At 39.2% G+C, this 18,033-nt stretch overlaps 1 protein-coding gene and 1 pseudogene across 1 annotated transcript in view; one reads left to right on the top strand and one right to left on the bottom strand.

Annotated features, from left to right (window-relative positions):
* Positions 1 to 18,033, top strand: part of MIPEP (mitochondrial intermediate peptidase) — a 208,707-nt gene that overhangs the window by 33,571 nt on the left and 157,103 nt on the right. The window contains exon 10 of the mRNA XM_077158849.1: positions 3,194 to 3,246. Within this exon, the coding sequence (XP_077014964.1) occupies positions 3,194 to 3,246 (53 nt within the window). The remainder of the gene's footprint in view (positions 1 to 3,193; positions 3,247 to 18,033) is intronic.
* On the bottom strand, positions 5,680 to 7,396 carry LOC143679669 (eukaryotic translation initiation factor 4B pseudogene; annotated as a pseudogene).

The following is an 18,033-nucleotide window of genomic DNA, read 5'->3' as shown; positions in this document are numbered from 1 at the left end:
ATTTTATGTGTATATGTATGTGTATGTATATATTTGTATTTTCTCAGCAGATAGTAATCTTAACCATCCAGGTTTACTGTTGTTTACTTGTTCATTTGTTTGCTAATGTATGTAGCTCAATTTAGCCAATTTTGACCGACAAAATATACCTCATTCTAAAAAGACCGAAGTGTTGTTTTCAATCATAAGATCATGATTACAGGATCTTAATAGTATAGATTGTGTCCTTATGGCCAGAATGCTGCGTAAGTGATTGGGAAATCCAAAGTGATGGTTTGCAGTTATTTTGATCTGAGCTCCCATTTGACTTGAAGGTACTACTGGATTGCCGGGGTTGTGGACTCTGTCTTTTGTAGGAGCTTCATTTGAAAATTCTTGATTGCAAGCTGCAAGAGCCATAGCCAAAGGGAAGATTTAGGGAAATGGGCGTTGCAGATTTAGAAACTATTTTGCCAGTTTCCCGGAGACAAGTACTAAGAAATAGATGAATCCTATGACATTTGCCAATCAATACAGTGGCATGTCATTTTGTTATTTTATGGTAGAAGCTATATCTAGTAGAGTAATGACTATACGTCATCTGCACACTCTGCCTTGGTGGATAGGTCTGCTTAGGAAGCGAGGTCATAGACCAAGTCTAGTTCGGTGAAAACAAAAAATGTGTTGTCCAAAGCTAATTCAGTAAAACAATATGGTTTGAGACTTTATCTTCCCTAGTGTTGTGTGTATAGTTTACTGACACAGATTATCCTCTGGCTACTTATAAAATACCCCATCTTCTCATGCATTCCTTGTTTTGGTGAATGGTACCACCATTGACCCTGCTACCCAAGGTGGCAGAACCTGACCTTAGTCTAGGCCAGTGGTTCTCGGAGTGTGATCCCTGGACCAGCTTCAGTCTCACCTGGGAATTGTGGCTGGGATATTTTTATTTCTCACCTAGGTTACATTTGTAGTCACTTAACTGGTTTTCCAGCTTTTTGTTTTGTCTTCCCTCAGAGCTATCCTGGATTCAGACTGCTTAGCAATGTGTCTAGCCCAGTGGTAGGTAGAGGTTAGACAGAGGCTTAACACTTAAATGAAATATAAATGAATGAATGAATGAATCAATCAGTTGCCAACAGAGTGGTTTTTCAAAAAAGCAGACTTGATCTCTTCAATCCTTTGTTTAATATTCTTCATTAGCTTCTCATACTTCTCAGGTTTACCTTTATCTTTCTTAGCTGTCCCACCAAGCCCTTGATAATTCAGTGCTTCCCTATTCTTTTTGCTTTATTTTTTGTTGCCCCTATAAGCCAGGTTAGCATCCTTTGCTCTCTGCTAATACCTGTGTGATGCTCATGTGCTTTCTTCACTTACTTTTGCTGTGCTTTCCCTTGCCTTACTTAATTTTGTTCTTTAATTCTCACTAATGTATATGTGCCAGCCACTATGGCAGGTGTAGCTTCCAATCATTCACACATACTCTACACAGGGAGGCCTTTCTCCCTTTCTCATCTGGCTTAAATCCTCCCATCTTGTACAATTCTACTCAGTCATTATCTCCAAGAACATTTCCATTGTGATTTAAATGTCCTTTTCAGGGGCTCTTTTGCACATCTCACAACATCATAGACAGGCCACATTGGTCTCCGATGGTTGAATCACTTGTCTTTCTGCCTGACTAGTTCGTCACCTCCTTGATACAGGGACTGGGTCTTATTCATGTTCACATCTCAGAGCCTACGCGCTCCCTGGCATCCACTAGATCGTAATACTCGCCTGTTGAAGGAAGAGGGTACCAGGAGCTGAGTGTTCAGGGACTACAGATCCAGAGATGTAGTCTCTGCCCTCTGGAGCTGACGACCTAGTAGGGGAGAAGAGGAATAAACCCACAGATATCCATTGTCATACGCCCCATGCTACAGGTGTAATCATAGTTCTTGGGAATACAGAAAGAATACCCTATTATGGGAAGGGATTGTATCTAAGATGAAATTGTAAAGGATAATCATAATGAAGATAGCAGCTACCCTTTACTGAACTCTTATCTAACACCAGGAGCTAGGTGCATGAAGCACCTCCATTTGGTCGATGGTATTGATTCATTCAGCAGACATTGATTGAGTGACTGTTATTTACCAAGCACTGTTCAGGGTGCCAGGGTGTAATAGGCAGCAAGGCAAAGTCCCTGCCCTCATGCAGCTTACATTCCAGTTGTAGAAAACAGATAGGAACCAAACGAAAAAAATGAATAATTACCATGTCAGGTGGTGATAAGGGCTAGAGAGAAAAATAATGCAGAGAAAGGGATTGGGGGGTATTTTATATGGGTTGATCAGGGGAGACTACTGTCTAGATGACCCTGGAGCAAAGACATGCAACAAGTGAGAAATGAGCCATCAGAGAGGGCAGCCTGTGCGATGGGCTGAGACAGGCACAGCCAGGGAACCATGTGGAGCCTGTGGGCTGTAGTGAGTGGGTGGGGGAAGCATTGCAGAAGGTGGCCTGGGTCTGGTGGGGGCGGGTTCGAGTCGTGTAGGAGAAAGACAGGAAGCACTAGAGAGCAGAAATAAACGTTTCCAGTGGAGCCCAGGCTGCCTGACTTCACAGCTTGGCCTGTTAACCACTGTTTTGTCACGTGGACAGTTTGCAGGGAGAATGACACATATGGTTCCTCAAGCTCACCTTTCTTTCCTTATTTTGTACTCATCGTCAAAAAACTACTACTACAGTACTCCTTATAATATATTTTCTTTGCCAAGATTAGAGTTAATGCTAACATAGTTACATTTTAAATTGTTGCTTTCATTTTGGGGATCCACTCTAAGCTTCTTGCTTAAACTTCAAAAGGGCACTAATTTCTTTAGTGCCTTAATCTTATCTAGGGTATGTTTTATGGGTTCAAACAAGAGTTACATTTTGGGAAAAGTTTCAGCCTGGCTAATTTACCCTATTAATGTTGGCTTTTGTTGAGTTATGTTTAGAATGACATTTGTTTACCTTTTCCCCAAATTCTGGGGTTGTGGCTTATAGTACACCACTCCAGCCACTGATGACAGAGAGATAAAAATAAGGAAGAACCAAGCCATGAATGTTTAGAGTTTTTATAAATTTTTTCTAATATAATATGTGTACATTTTATAAGCTGGCTAAATTATTGATAGAAACTATGAAACAATCACATTCATAACAGCGAATCATTCCATTGTAGGAATTAATGCCTTGGGATCCCCCTTACTACAGTGGCGTGATTCGTGCAGAGAGGTAAGTTTCCTGTATTTCAGGAAGTACTCGTATATGAGAAGAAAGAAGAAAGCTACTATCTCTTGTGCACACTTTGCATATTAATTCTGCAACTGCTGTCATCCATTCAGTTGACCGCCTTACACACTTGTGTCTCCTCAGCTGGCCCACTCAGCTCTTGCCCACACATAGTTTCACGAGATTACAGAGATCTACTATTCCTCATTCTTCCACACTTGACTCCTCCCTCATGTCCCCATTCTTCAACTGCCTGTGTCATTTCCTTGATTAAAACTCCCTGAGGTGTCCAGAACCTGGCTCCTCTCCTGCTCTCCCCGTGTAGCGGGTTCCTAGGGTTCTGGGACTTTGTTGGAACCTTGTCGTGTCCCACGACCAGCCCAGGGAAGGAGCTTAGCAAATGTTTGTTGAACCAATGAAGGGAGGAAGTAGTGCATAGCATTGTGCTATGTGTTTTTCTCATTTTTATTTGAACAACTGTCAACACATTACTGGCACAGCTGGAAGGATATAAGGGAAATAAGCTTTTAGGCAAGTTAAATTGACTGAAGCATACCTCTGGCTTCTATATGTGCCTGCGTTTATAATATTCTGGCAAAGCAGTAGATTACCCCCCCCCACACACACACACACCAGTATATGCCCTGTTTCCGTCATTTTTATATTTACTTGTAAACCCTAACAAATCAGTACCAGTTTAAAGCAAAAACACTTAAAAATGTTTCTCTCCCAAGTTAACTTTATTTGCGCAATACTGGGAATTAAAAAAAAAGCAAAGTCAGAATGCCACCTGTTAACAAATCTTATGTAGTTTTTCCTTTAAGTTCGTTTTCAGAATAATACAGTTTAAGAGAGTTAAACTGTATTAAAGGAATGAGAGAAAGTATTAGTTTTTGCTTTTTTCCTCATTAAAGCATACTGGTGTAGATCATGATAATGTATTTATTTGGTTATAATTAAACTTTAAAATCTTTTTAACATGTATTATTCAGTCATCAAGTGTATTAGATACCTTTCCAAAATTGGACTTTAGTTTAATTATTTCTTTTGGCATTGGTCATAAAAGCTGAAAATGATAGCTTTATACTCATTTCTGCACCTATGTGATGAGGTATTAAAAGATCAGTTAGTGTGCTAAAGAGCTTACTTACTTAATTAATTTTCCTTTTTTTCCCTCCTCTTTGGTCCTCTGTTATGTCACTGTTTCCAAAACCAGTCTTATAAAGCATAGTTGTCTCATAACCTTTATATAATCATACTTTTTCAGCTCATAATTTGTACACATTTGAATATAATCTGAAAGCAGATTGTTATTCAAAATCTGTAATAATTTGACTGTGATAAACAGTGAGTTCTTAGAATGTATGATAAAACCTAAGATACTGTTTTACAAATGTGTTTATAGTTGTGAAGCTTTATATCTTGCTCCCTGTAGTTGTATAAAAAAATATAATTTCTCTTTTAACATTCTTTCAGAGAGATAATTGGCTTGTTTGCTTGATCTGCTAAAGATGTAGCAGCAAGGAATACTAAAATTTGTTAATTATTCCATTTTATGTAAAATATTTGATTTTTGACATTGGAAAATCACTGTAAGTCAGATATATATATTTTTTCCAGTTTTTGCATCTGTGATTTCTATGTGATATTCCTTTCATGTCATGCCCCTCAGCCCCCACACTAGATTGTTTGAACTAGCCTTAGCCTTAAATTTAAGTGATGATTCCATCATTTGTTTAGATTAAGTATAGCTTGCCCAAATGGTGACCTTATGGAAATTACATATGGTTATTTGAAGATTTGGAAACATATACAGCACTCAGTCAGAATTTAGAGATATGAATTATTTAGGGGATATGACATCCCAGGGAAGTTTTAAGAGTAATCCTCACCAAAAGCCATTGAATACAGAATAATGACTCTGTCTTCTCCACTTCTGCTAATAATACAATATTGGGAAGTTCTTTATGCTGCTGTTACTCTGTAGTACTTAGAGACCCCTAGAGACCCCATAGGGTGCGAATTGACAGGGCCTTACAGTCCAAATGTGCCAGTGGAAAGAATGGGGTCACGGAAGCAGCATTGCCTTGTGTTAGAAACATGCTCCCTGCAGTTGAAAGACCTGATGAAATAACAGCTCTACCAGTGGACCTTGTGATCTGGGGAAAGGTCCTTCTCCTTTTCTAAGCCTGTTAGCAAGGCTGTCTGTAAAACAGGGTTATGATAGTGCTACTTCATGGTCAGGATTAAATGAGATTACGATTGTATTAATAGTAAAATAATATTATTATATGGAATTAGCCATCTATGGAAATTCTCATAGGGAGTGGTCCACTCTAAGAGATGCTTTCTGAATGTTCTCTAAAATCTTCTGAAGGACTGGTCAGTTCTCAAAGCTTTTCTAAGAAAACACCCATCTAAAGTAAATGTCTCAGATTAGTTGTAGAATGTAGAGTATTTTGAGAAAGGGTAGTAGATCTTATCAATGCTTATCAATAGCACCTTCCAGTGGCCTTTGCTCCCTCCATCTCCTGTACCACAGATGGAGTTCCCACTTTGGCCTTTGGGATACTCACCCCATCTACTTTGTTTTCATCTGCTTTTCTTCCTGGTCCTTCCTCAATGGTTGAGCTGAAGGTTCTTTTCCACCACTTGTAGGAGATTGCTGCTCTGTGTCTGAACTCTGAGATTGAGCAGGAGTATTAGAACTTCTCTTCACCCAAGCATTCTCCTTTGGTGGAGGGGCTGTCATTACCTATAGAGGCTGATCAGATTTGGAAGACTTAGAAGTTGGAGAATGACAGTCTTCTTCCTTACTGAGTGTTTCATTTTCCAGAGGTTTCTTGCTTTCTCTCCTTTGCGCATTTCTGCCGGATGTGGTAGGGGTCTGGGTCTGCAATGACTTATTTCCTGTCCTTGACCATTCCTGTACCTAAGTTTCTTCACTTTGCCAACTTAGGTGTGTTTCCTGAGGCCGTTGTTCTAATTTTGGCCCATCCAGCTGATGCTATGATTTCTTCTCTTCCTTCTGTAGCTGTGCTTCTACTTCCCATTCTCTAGCAGCTGAGCTAATAGGCTTTGCCCCTCCAAAGATGGACTGGGAAGTGCTAGTAGAGGAATCATTTTCCTTAGAGTACTTTGAGGCTTTAGATTCAGTTTGGGTATTTGAGGTGGACTTCTATCATCATGCCTATAATCATCTTAAGAATAATCATCTCTGGAGCACCACCACTGATCATCCCATCTGTCATATTGGTCTTTATAGCATTCCCTCATCTCTGTAGTTATTCATCATCTCTGTGGTACCCACTACCAAATGCTCTCCTACTGCTGCCGATTCTGGAGTCATAGCCTCTATCATAGCCTCTGCTGCCTCGGTCATCAGAACGATCCTGGCCCCCATAGCGATCCATATCCTGGCATGGGCCATCATGATAACCATCACGATATCCATCACTATACTGGTCTGAATCATAGCAATCACGGTACTTGTCCCCAAAGCTATCATCATCTCTTCTATGTGGGTAGTCATCAAAGCTGTGTGTGGCAGGATGGGCCATCCAGTCTGAATCTGTTTTGTCAGAATCCTGATTTCTATCTCAGCCAAAAGTATCCATCTCAGTCTTTATCCTGTGCTTGATCAGCAACGTCTACTTGAATTCTTCTGTTATCTAGAGACTCTTTGTTGAGGCTTAGGGCACTGAATAGGGAATCCAATTCCTCAAATGGCATAACCAAAACCTTTCAGCCCCTCTGGATTGCTGTGTTCACGTGGTAAATGTACTGCACTGATATTTAATCCTCTAAAGTATTCTTTAATGGAGTCTTCTGTCACATCATAGGGCAGGTTCCCTAGAAAAGCGGCGTAGGGTGGCGATTTGGGAAGACGGCTCCAGTCGATATTGGGTTCCCAAGCAGCCTGTGCAGCAGTGGTAAGGGTGGAGCAGTCCACTGGCGGTGCCTCATATACATCGTCATCATTACTGTGCCACGTGGTTGAAACATCTCCTTCCAGGTTGTCTGTTTCATCAGCCCAGCTGACTGGTTTGGGAACATAGATGCTTCCTCCACCAATTCCCCCACCCTCAGCCAGGAAGTCTGTTAGGGAGATAGTCTTCCCCTTCTTATTCCTCTTTTTCATTGAGGCCGCCATGTTGGGAGAGGGAGAGAGAATCACAACCTACCTTTCTTTAGCAATAGATAAATATACACACATTTTCATTTGTTGTTTAGGGCCTGCCCTTCTCATTTATCTCCCACCACTCCTCTTCCTCCACAGTGTATTTCAGTCAAATCAAACTTTTCCCTGTTATATAGCCAGATCCCTTTCTGTCTCAGAAACAGAGCCTGTGCCCAGTGAACCGCAGGGCTTCCGTCTGCTACTCTCTGTGTTCCCTCCCTGTGACTGTGTCAGCAGAGCCCCTGGAGCCTCCCAGGCCCACGGCAGCCTCGGCCAGCCCCTTTTCTTCCCACCATGCTTACAGGCCACCAGCCTGTGCCTTTGTCTTGCTAAGATATATGCTCAAAATCTTACAATGGAATAGGAATGTTTTATGTTTTGAACTATTTCAGAAAACGTTAGACTACTGCTCTCACTGAAAGATGGTTTTATCGTTTTTCAAGATGATGAAGATTTCTTTTTGATATGTGATAGGGTATACTCTTCTTGTTAGTATGTATGTAGGAGTCTGGTGTGTTTAATTGCTTTTTTTTTTCTTTTAACTTTTTTTGTTGTATAGTATAACATATGCAAAGCAAAGAACAACGCATTCTTCAAGTGGTTACAGGACAGATCCCAGAGTTTGTCTTGGGCTACCATACGATCCTCTCATATTTTTCCTACTAGCTGTTCCATGATATAGGAGGCTAGAGGGCTTAAATATTTTTTTTTATCATCACAATTGACTTTTTTTTTCTTTTTTATTAATTAAAAAAAATTATCTAACACAGCATTTAGAAATCATTCCATTCTACATATGCAATCAGTAATTCTTACTATCATCACATAGATGTATGATCATGATTTCTTAGTACATATGCATCGATTTAGAAAAAGAAATAGCAAGACAACAGAAAAAGAAATAAAATGATAATATAGAGAAAAAATAAAAATAAAAATAAAAAATACAAAAATATATAAGAAAAAAACAAAAAAAAAACTATAGCTCAGATACAGCTTCATTCAGTGTTTTAACATAATTACATTACAATTAGGTAGTATTGTGCTGTCCATTTTTTTTTTTTTTTTAGAAATCATACCATTCTACATATGCAATCAGTAATTCTTAACATCATCACATAGATGCATGATCATCGTTTCTTAGTACATTTACATCGGTTTAGAAGAACTAGCAATATAACTGAAAAAGATATAGAATGTTAATATAGAGAAAAAAATAAAAGTGATAATAGTAAGAACAAAACAAAGCAAAACAAAACAAAATAAAAACCTATAGCTCGGATGCAGCTTCATTCAGTGTTTTAACATGATTACTTTACAATTAGGTATTATTGTGCTGTCCATTTTTGAGTTTTTGTATCTAGTCCTATTGCACAGTCTGTATCCCATCAGCTCCAATTACCCATTATCTTACCCTGTTTCTAACTCCTGCTGAACTCTGTTACCAATGACATATTCCAAGTTTATTCTCGAGTGTCGATTCACATCATTCGGACCATACAGTATTTGTCTTTTAGTTTTTGGCTAGACTCACTCAGCATAATGTTCTCTAGGTCCATCCATGTTATTACATGCTTCATAAGTTTATCCTGCCTTAAAGTTGCATAATATTCCATCGTATGTATATACCACAGTTTGTTTAGCCACTCGTCTGTTGATGGACATTTTGGCTGTTTCCATCTCTTTGCAATTGTAAATAACGCTGCTATAAACATTGGTGTGCAAATGTCCGTTTGAGTTTTTGCCCTTAATTCCTTTGAGTAGATTCCCAGCAATGGTCTTGCTGGGTCGTATGGCAATTCTATATTCAACTTTTTGAGGAACCACCAAACTGCCTTCCACAGTGGTTGCACCATTTGACATTCCCACCAACAGTGGATAAGTGTGCCTCTTTCTCCGCATCCTCTCCAGCACTTGTCATTTTCTGTTTTGTTGATAATGGCCATTCTGGTGGGTGTGAGATGATATCTCATTGTGGTTTTGATTTGCATTTCTCTAATGGCCAGGGACATTGAGCATCTCTTCATGTGCCTTTTGGCAGTTTGTATTTCCTCCTCTGAGAGGTGTCTATTCAAGTCTTTTTCCCATTTTGTAATTGGGTTGGCTGTCTTTTTGTTGTTGAGTTGAACAATCTCATTATAAATTCTGGATACTAGACCTTTATCTGATATGTTGTTTCCAAATATTGTCTCCCATTGTGTAGGCTGTCTTTCTACTTTCTTGATGAAGTTCTTTGATGCACAAAAGTGTTTAATTTTGAGGAGCTCCCATTTATTTATTTCCTTCTTCAGTGCTCTTGCTTTAGGTTTAAGGTCCATAAAACTGCCTCCAATTGTAAGATTCATAAGATATCTCCCTACATTTTCCTCTAACTGTTTTATGGTCTTAGACCTAATGTTTAGATCTTTGATCCATTTTGAGTTAACTTTTGTGTAGGGTGTGAGATATGGGTCTTCTTTCATTCTTTTGCATATGGATATCCAGTTCTCTAGGCACCATTTATTGAAGAGACTGTTCTGTCCCAGGTGAGTTGGCTTGACTGCCTTATCAAAGATCAAATGCCCATAGATAAGAGGGTCTATATCTGAGCACTCTATTCGATTCCATTGGTCGATATATCTATCTTTATGCCAATACCATGCTGTTTTGACCACTGTGGCTTCATAATATGCCTTAAAGTCAGGCAGTGCAAGACCTCCAGCTTCGTTTTTTTCCCTCAAGATGTTTTTAGCAATTCGGGGCACCCTGCCCTTCCAGATAAATTTGCTTATTGATTTTTCTATTTCTGAAAAATAAGTTGTTGGGATTTTGATTGGTATTGCATTGAATCTGTAAATCAATTTAGGTAGGATTGACATCTTAACTATATTTAGTCTTCCAATCCATGAACACGGTGTGCCCTTCCATCTATTTAGGTCTTCTGTGATTTCTTTTAGCAGTTTTTTGTCTCTTTAGTTAAATTTATTCCTAGGTATTTTATTCTTTTAGTTGCAATTGTAAATGGGATTCGTTTCTTGATTTCCCCCTCCGCTTGTTCATTGCTAGTGTATAGAAATGCTACAGATTTTTGAATGTTGGTCTTGTAACCTGCTACTTTGCTGTACTCATTTATTAGCTCTAGTAGTTTTGTTGTGGATTTTTCCGGGTTTTCGACGTATAGTATCATATTGTCTGCAAACAGTGATAGTTTTACTTCTTCCTTTCCAATTTTGATGCCTTGTATTTCTTTTTCTTGTCTAATTGCTCTGGCTAGAACCTCCAACACAATGTTGCATAATAGTGGTGATAGTGGACATCCTTGTCTTGTTCCTGATCTTAGGGGGAAAGTTTTCAATTTTTCCCCATTGAGGATGATATTAGCTGTGGGTTTTTCATATATTCCCTCTATCATTTTAAGGAAGTTCCCTTGTATTCCTATCCTTTGAAGTGTTTTCAACAGGAAAGGATGTTGAATCTTGTCAAATGCCTTCTCTGCATCAATTGAGATGATCATGTGATTTTTCTGCTTTGATTTGTTGATATGGTGTATTACATTAATTGATTTTCTTATGTTGAACCATCCTTGCATACCTGGGATGAATCCTACTTGGTCATGATGTATAATTCTTTTAATGTGTTGTTGGATACGATTTGCTAGAATTTTGTTGAGGATTTTTGCATCTATATTCATTAGAGAGATTGGCCTGTAGTTTTCTTTTTTTGTAATATCTTTGCCTGGTTTTGGTATGAGGGTGATGTTGGCTTCATAGAATGAATTAGGTAGTTTTCCCTCCACTTCGATTTTTTTGAAGAGTTTGAGGAGAGTTGGTACTAATTCTTTCTGGAATGTTTGATAGAATTCACATGTGAAGCCGTCTGGTCCTGGACTTTTCTTTTTAGGAAGCTTTTGAATGACTGATTCAGTTTCTTTACTTGTGATTGGTTTGTTGAGGTCATCTATGTCTTCTTGAGTCAAAGTTGGTTGTTCATGTCTTTCCAGGAACCCGTCCATTTCCTCTAAATTGTTGTATTTATTAGCGTAAAGTTGTTCATAGTATCCTGTTATTACCTCCTTTATTTCTGTGAGGTCAGTAGTTATGTCTCCTCTTCCATTTCTGATCTTATTTATTTGCATCCTCTCTCTTCTTCTTTTTGTCAATCTTGCTAAGGGCCCATCAATCTTATTGATTTTCTCATAGAACCAACTTCTGGCCTTATTGATTTTCTCTATTGTTTTCATGTTTTCAATTTCGTTTATTTCTGCTCTAATCTTTGTTATTTCTTTCCTTTTGCTTGCTTTGGGATTAGTTTGCTGTTCTTTCTCCAGTTCTTCCAAATGGATAGTTAATTCCTGAATTTTTGCCTTTTCTTCTTTTCTGATAAAGGCATTTAGGGCAATAAATTTCCCTCTTAGCACTGCCTTTACTGCGTCCCATAAGTTTTGATATGTTGTGTTTTCATTTTCATTCGCCTCGAGGTATTTGCTAATTTCTCTAGCAATTTCTTCTTTGACCCACTCGTTGTTTAGGAGTGTGTTGTTGCGCCTCCATGTATTTGTGAATTTTCTGGCACTCTGCGTATTATTGATTTCCAACTTCATTCCTTTATGATCCGAGAAAGTGTTGTGTATGATTTCAATCTTTTTAAATTTGTTAAGACTTGCTTTGTGACCCAGCATATGGTCTATCTTTGAGAATGATCCATGAGCACTTGAAAAAAAGGTGTATCCTGCTGTTGTGGGATGTAATGTCCTATAAATGTCTGTTAAGTCTAGCTCATTTATAGTAATATTCAGATTCTCTATTTCTTTATTGATCCTCTGTCTAGATGTTCTGTCCATTGATGAGAGTGGTGAATTGAAGTCTCCAGCTATTATGGTATATGAGTCTATTTCCCTTTCCAGTGTTTGCAGTGTATTCCTCACGTATTTTGGGGCATTCTGGTTCGGTGCGTAAATATTTATGATTAGTATGTCTTCTTGTTTAATTGTTCCTTTTATTAGTAAATAGTGTCCTTCTTTGTCTCTTTTAATTGTTTTACATTTGAAGTCTAATTTGTTGGATATTAGTGTAGCCACTCCTGCTCTTCTCTGATTGTTATTTGCATGAAATATCTTTTCCCAACCTTTCACTTTCAACCTATGTTTATCTTTGGGTCTAAGATGTGTTTCCTGTAGACAGCATATAGAAGGATCCTGTTTTTTAATCCATTCTGCCAATCTATGTCTTTTGATTGGGGAATTCAGTCCATTGACATTTAGTGTTATTACTGTTTGAATAATATTTTCCTCTAACATTTTGCCTTTTGTATTATATATATCATATCTGATTTTCCTTCTTTCTACACTCTTCTCCATACCTCTCTTTTCTGTCTTTTTGTATCTGACTCTAGTGCTCCCTTTAGTATTTCTTGCAGAGCTGGTCTCTTGGTCACAAATTCTCTCAGTGACTTTTTGTCTGAGAATGTTTTAATTTCTCCCTCATTTTTGAAGGATAATTTTGCTGGATATAGGAGTCTTGGTTGGCAGTTTTTCTCTTTTAGTAATTTAAATATATCATCCCACTGTCTTTTAGCTTCCATGGTTTCTGCCGAGAAATCTACACATAGTCTTATTGGGTTTCCCTTGTATGTGATGGATTGTTTTTCTCTTGCTGCTTTCAAGATCCTCTCTTTCTCTTTGACCTCTGACATTCTAACTAGTAAGTGTCTTGAAGAACGCCTATTTGTTTCTAATCTCTTTAGGGTGCCCTGCACTTCTTGGATCTGTAATTTTAGGTCTTTCATAAGAGTTGGGAAATTTTCAGTGAAAATTTCTTCCATTAGTTTTTCTCCTCCTTTTCCCTTCTCTTCTCCTTCTGGGACACCCACAACACGTATATTTGTGCGGTTCATATTGTCCTTGAGTTCCCTGATACCCTGTTCAAATTTTTCCATTCTTTTCCCGATAGTTTCTGTTTCTTTTTGAAATTCAGATGTTCCATCCTCCAAATCACTAATTCTATCTTCTGTCTCTTTAAATGTATCATTGTAGGTATCCATTGTTTTTTCCATTTTTTCTTCTTTGTCCTTCACTCCCATAAGTTCTGTGATTTGTTTTTTCAGTTTTTCTGTTTCTTCTTTATGTTCAGCCCATGTCCTCTTCATGTCCTCCCTCAATTTATCGATTTCATTTTTGAAGAGGTTTTCCATTTCTGTTCGTATATTCAGCATTAGTTGTCTCAGCTCTTCTATCTCATTTGAACTATTGGTTTGTTCCTTTGACTGGGCCATATTCTCAGTCTTCTGAGCGTGGACAGTTATCTTCTGCTGCTGGCGTCTGGGCATTTATTCAGATTTCCCTGGGTGTCGGACCCAACAAGGTTGTAAGATTTTTCTGTGAAATCTCTGGGTTCTGTTTTTCTTATCCTGCCCAGTAGGTGGCGCTCGTGGCACACGTTTTTCTCAAGTGTTTGGAATGGATCCCCCCGGTCACCGATCTCCGTGGCTTGGGGATTTCCGATCCAATTCTCTCCGTTGGTTCAGGGGCCGCGCGTGGTGGGGGTGTCAGCCGCCGCGGCTTGAGGGGACCCTGTGGCTGGTCGCCGGCCACAGCGGGCCCGGGGAATTCGCCACCGGACCAGGAAGTCGCCCGCGGGTTAGGGCCGTCGGTCACCGGCCGCCGCGGCCTGGGGAATTCCACACCGGAGCAGGAAGCCGCCCGCGCGGGGGGGCCCACCGCGGCTTGGATAGCCCTCTGATCCGAGACTCGTAGCCGCGGACTCGAAGCCGAGACTCGAAGCCGAGACTCGAAGCCGCCCGCAAAAGAGGGGCGCCGACCGCCTCGGCTTGGGAAACTTGCCTCTCCGAGACTCTCAGCCGGCCCGGGAAGGAGGGAGATCACAATTGACTTTTTTTCCTTCTTTTTTTTTTGTGAAAAACAACATATATACATAAAAAAAGCTATAAATTTCAAAGCACAGAACCATAATTAGCTGTAGAACATATTTCAGACTTTGACATGGGTTATACTTCAACAATTTTAGGTTTTTACTTCTAGCTGCTCTAAAATACTGGAGACTAAAGGATATATCAATTTAATCATTCAGCATTCATATTCATTGGTTAAATCCTATCTTCACTGTATAACTCCACCATCACCTTTGATCTTTCCATACCTCTCTTTAGGAGTGTTTGGGATATGGCAGTTCTAAATTTTTATATTGGAAGGGTCTGTTGTTAATATGGGGTAGGGAGATGAAACTATCTGATGTTCTGAAGAGGCTGGGCTAGGTTTCAGGATTTATCTCGACCAGGGACCCATCTGGAGATTGTAGGTTTCTGGAAAATTACTCTAGTGCCTGGAACCCTTGTGGAATGTTATATGTTTCCCTAGGTATTCTTTAGGATTGGCTGGAATGATCCTGGTTGGGGGTTGGCAGGTTGTGATAGGTAGCAAGGTCTAACTGAAGCTTGTTAAGCTTCTTAACCTCTATAGTAGCCTCTCGACTCTATTTGAACTCTCTCTGCCACTGATACTTTATTAATTACACTTCTTTTCCCCATTTTGGTCAGGATGGAATTGTTGATCTCATGGTGCCAGGTCTGGATTTATCCCTGGGAGTCATCTCCCACATTGCCAGGGAGACTTTTACCCCTGGATGTCATGTCCCACGTAGTGGGGAGGGCAATGATTTCACTTGCAGAGTTGGGCTTAGAGAGACTGAGGCCACATCTGAGCAACAACAGGGACCCTCCAGAAGTAACTCTTAGGCATGCCTATAGACAGTCTAAGCTTCTCTGCTACCGTCATAAGCTTCACAAGAGTAAGTCTCATGATTGAGGACATAGCCTATTGATTTGGGTGACTCTTAAGTTTGACAAGGTATCAGGGGATTCCCTGATGGTAAGATTTCATAGTTCTATATTCTTTCTCCCCTCCCTCAGAGGACTTTGCCAATACTTTTTGATTATTTGCTTAATATTCTCTAGGATGTTTCCAGGTATTACAATAATCTATATAGGATTAAAGGACCTCTTTCTTATTCTGTGCTCCCTGTGTTTCAACTGTTCAAATGAGCTATACAGACAGATTGAATTAGATTATGTAGTACAGAGAATTTCATTTCCAGATCAAATAAACCTTTCTTCCATTGGTCTCAAAGAGAATGTGTGGTTCTAAAATACAGACACTGTCTTCCTTACCTTATGTTCTGAATTACTTTAACCCCAGCCTGTTTGACTTTGTTCTTATCTCTAAATATCAGGTTATATATATAAAACAGCCTCTCAAAATCCAGAAATAATAATCACCACTCCAGACTTGTGTGTCTACTCTAAAAGCTTACAATCTAGGCCCCTGTTCTCTTATAAGCATTTTCTAAAGGAGACCATACCATTGTTGTTTTTTTGTTTCTGGCTTGTTTTGTCTCACCAAATGTCCCACATGTTCATTCACCTCATTGCATGCCTCACGACTTTGTTCCTTTTTGTAGCAGCACAGCCTTCGTTGATAAGTATACCCCATCGTTTGCCAATCTAATTCTCAGTCAGTGTGTCCTTCAGCCACCTGCATTCATTGGGCATCATCATGTAGAAAGCCCAAAGTCCACAGTCCATCAACATTCTCAAATTTAGATCATTTCATTGTCCAAGAAAACCAGCAAACACCCTCGCCAAGTGGAAATCTAAACCTTTTCTTAACTCTTGTCCCTCTCCCCATTATATACCTCTGCTGTTGCTGTGGTAATGCTGATGGTTTCCTTTTGAATGTAGTTCATAGCATGCAATAGCAGTTTTCCCCCTGTGCCCTGCACTTAAACACTCTTTATACAAGAATCATATCTTTGAAGTAATACTTATGAGAACTAATTCGTATTTCTAGTGTGAATCAATGGGACATGTAGGTTTATACAACCCCTTTCAATCTTTTTCATCTTCAATATGGTAATATTACTTCTAGACCTACTAGAGAATCACCTTCACTCCTATCTATTCCCTTACATTGAAGTTCAACCTCGTTAGCTAACGGTTCACCCATTTCTAGCTTCTTTGTATCTCTGAGTCCCCTATATTCTGTATTAGAAGCCTCTGATTATACCTTTATACTGGTCATAAAAGTGGAATCAGGGCAGGCCACGGTGGCTCAGCAGACAAGAGTGCTTGCCTGCCATGCCAGAGGACCCGGGTTCGATTCCTGGTGCCTGCCCATGTTAAAAAAAAAAAGTGGAATCATACAGTATCTATCCTTTTGTGTCTGGCTAATTTCACTCAGCATTATGTCCTCAAGGCTCATCTGTCTTGTCATGTGCTTCAGGACATCATTTTGTCTTACTGCTGCATAATATTCTATCGTATGTATATACCACATTTTGTTGACCTGCTTGTCTGGTGATAGGCATTTGATTTGTTTCCATCTTTTGGCAATTGTGAATAATATTGCTATGAACATTGGTGTGCAAATGTCTGTTTTTGTCATTGCTTTCAGCTTTTCTGGGCATATCCCAAGTAGTGCTATTGCTGGGTCATAGGGCAACTTGATATTTAGTTTCCTAAGGAACTGCCAAACAGTCTTCCATAGTGGCTGCACCATAGTACATTCCCACCAGCAGTGCATAAGTGTCCCAGTTTCTCTACATCCTCTCCAGCATTTATAATTTCCTGTTTGTTTAATAGTAGCCATTCTTATAGGTGTGAGTTGTATTTCATTGTAGTCTTGATTTGCATTTCCCTTATAGCCAGTGAAAATGAGCATCTCTTTATGTGCTTTTGAGCCATCTGCATTTGCTCATCAGAAAAATGCCTGCTCACATCTTTAGCTCCTTTTATAATTGGGTTGTTTGTTCTTTTGTTGTTGAGTGTATGATTTCTTTGCATATAGAGGAAATCAAACCTTTGTCCGATATGTGATTTCCAAATATTTTCTCCCATTGAGTGTGCTGCCTCTTCACCTTTTTGACAAAGTCATTTGAGGTACAGAAGCATTTGATTTTGAGGAGTTCCCTTTTATCTGTTTTTTTCTTTTGTTGCTTGTGCTTTGGGTGTAAAGTTTAAGAAGCTACCTCCTAGTATTAGGTCTTGAAGATGTTTCCCTACATTTTCTTCTAGAAGCTTTACAGTGCTAGTTCTTATATTTAGGTGTTTGATCCATTTTGAGTTAATTTTTGTGTAGGGTGTAAGATAGGGGTCCTCTTTCTTTTTTCTCTTGTCTATTGATATCTAGTTCTTCAATGCCCAATTATTGAAAAGACTATTTTGTCCCAGTTCAGAGGATTTGGGGGCCTTGTCAAAAGTCAGATGGCCATAGATTTGGTGGTCTATTTCTGCACTCAATTTAGTTCCATTAGTGAATGCTTCTGTCTTTGTGCCAGTACCATGCTGTTTTGACCACTGCAGCTATACAATAGGTTTTAAAGTCAGGGAGTGTTTATCCTCCCACTTCATTCTTCTTTTTTAGAATGCTTTTAGCTATTTGGGATCTCTTTCCCTTCCAGATGAATTTGGTAGTTAGCTTTTCCAAATCTTCAAAGTATGTTGTTGGAATTTTTATTGGTACTGTGTTGAATCTGTAGCTCGCATTGGGAGAATTGACATCTTAACTATATTTATCCTTTTTATCCATGAACAAGGAATGTCTTTCCCCTAGTTAGATCTCC

The sequence above is a fragment of the Tamandua tetradactyla genome, chromosome 4 (assembly GCF_023851605.1).
Source record: "Tamandua tetradactyla isolate mTamTet1 chromosome 4, mTamTet1.pri, whole genome shotgun sequence".
In the NCBI taxonomy this organism is placed as follows: domain Eukaryota; kingdom Metazoa; phylum Chordata; class Mammalia; order Pilosa; family Myrmecophagidae; genus Tamandua; species Tamandua tetradactyla.
This window is presented reverse-complemented; position numbering and strand designations above follow the sequence as displayed.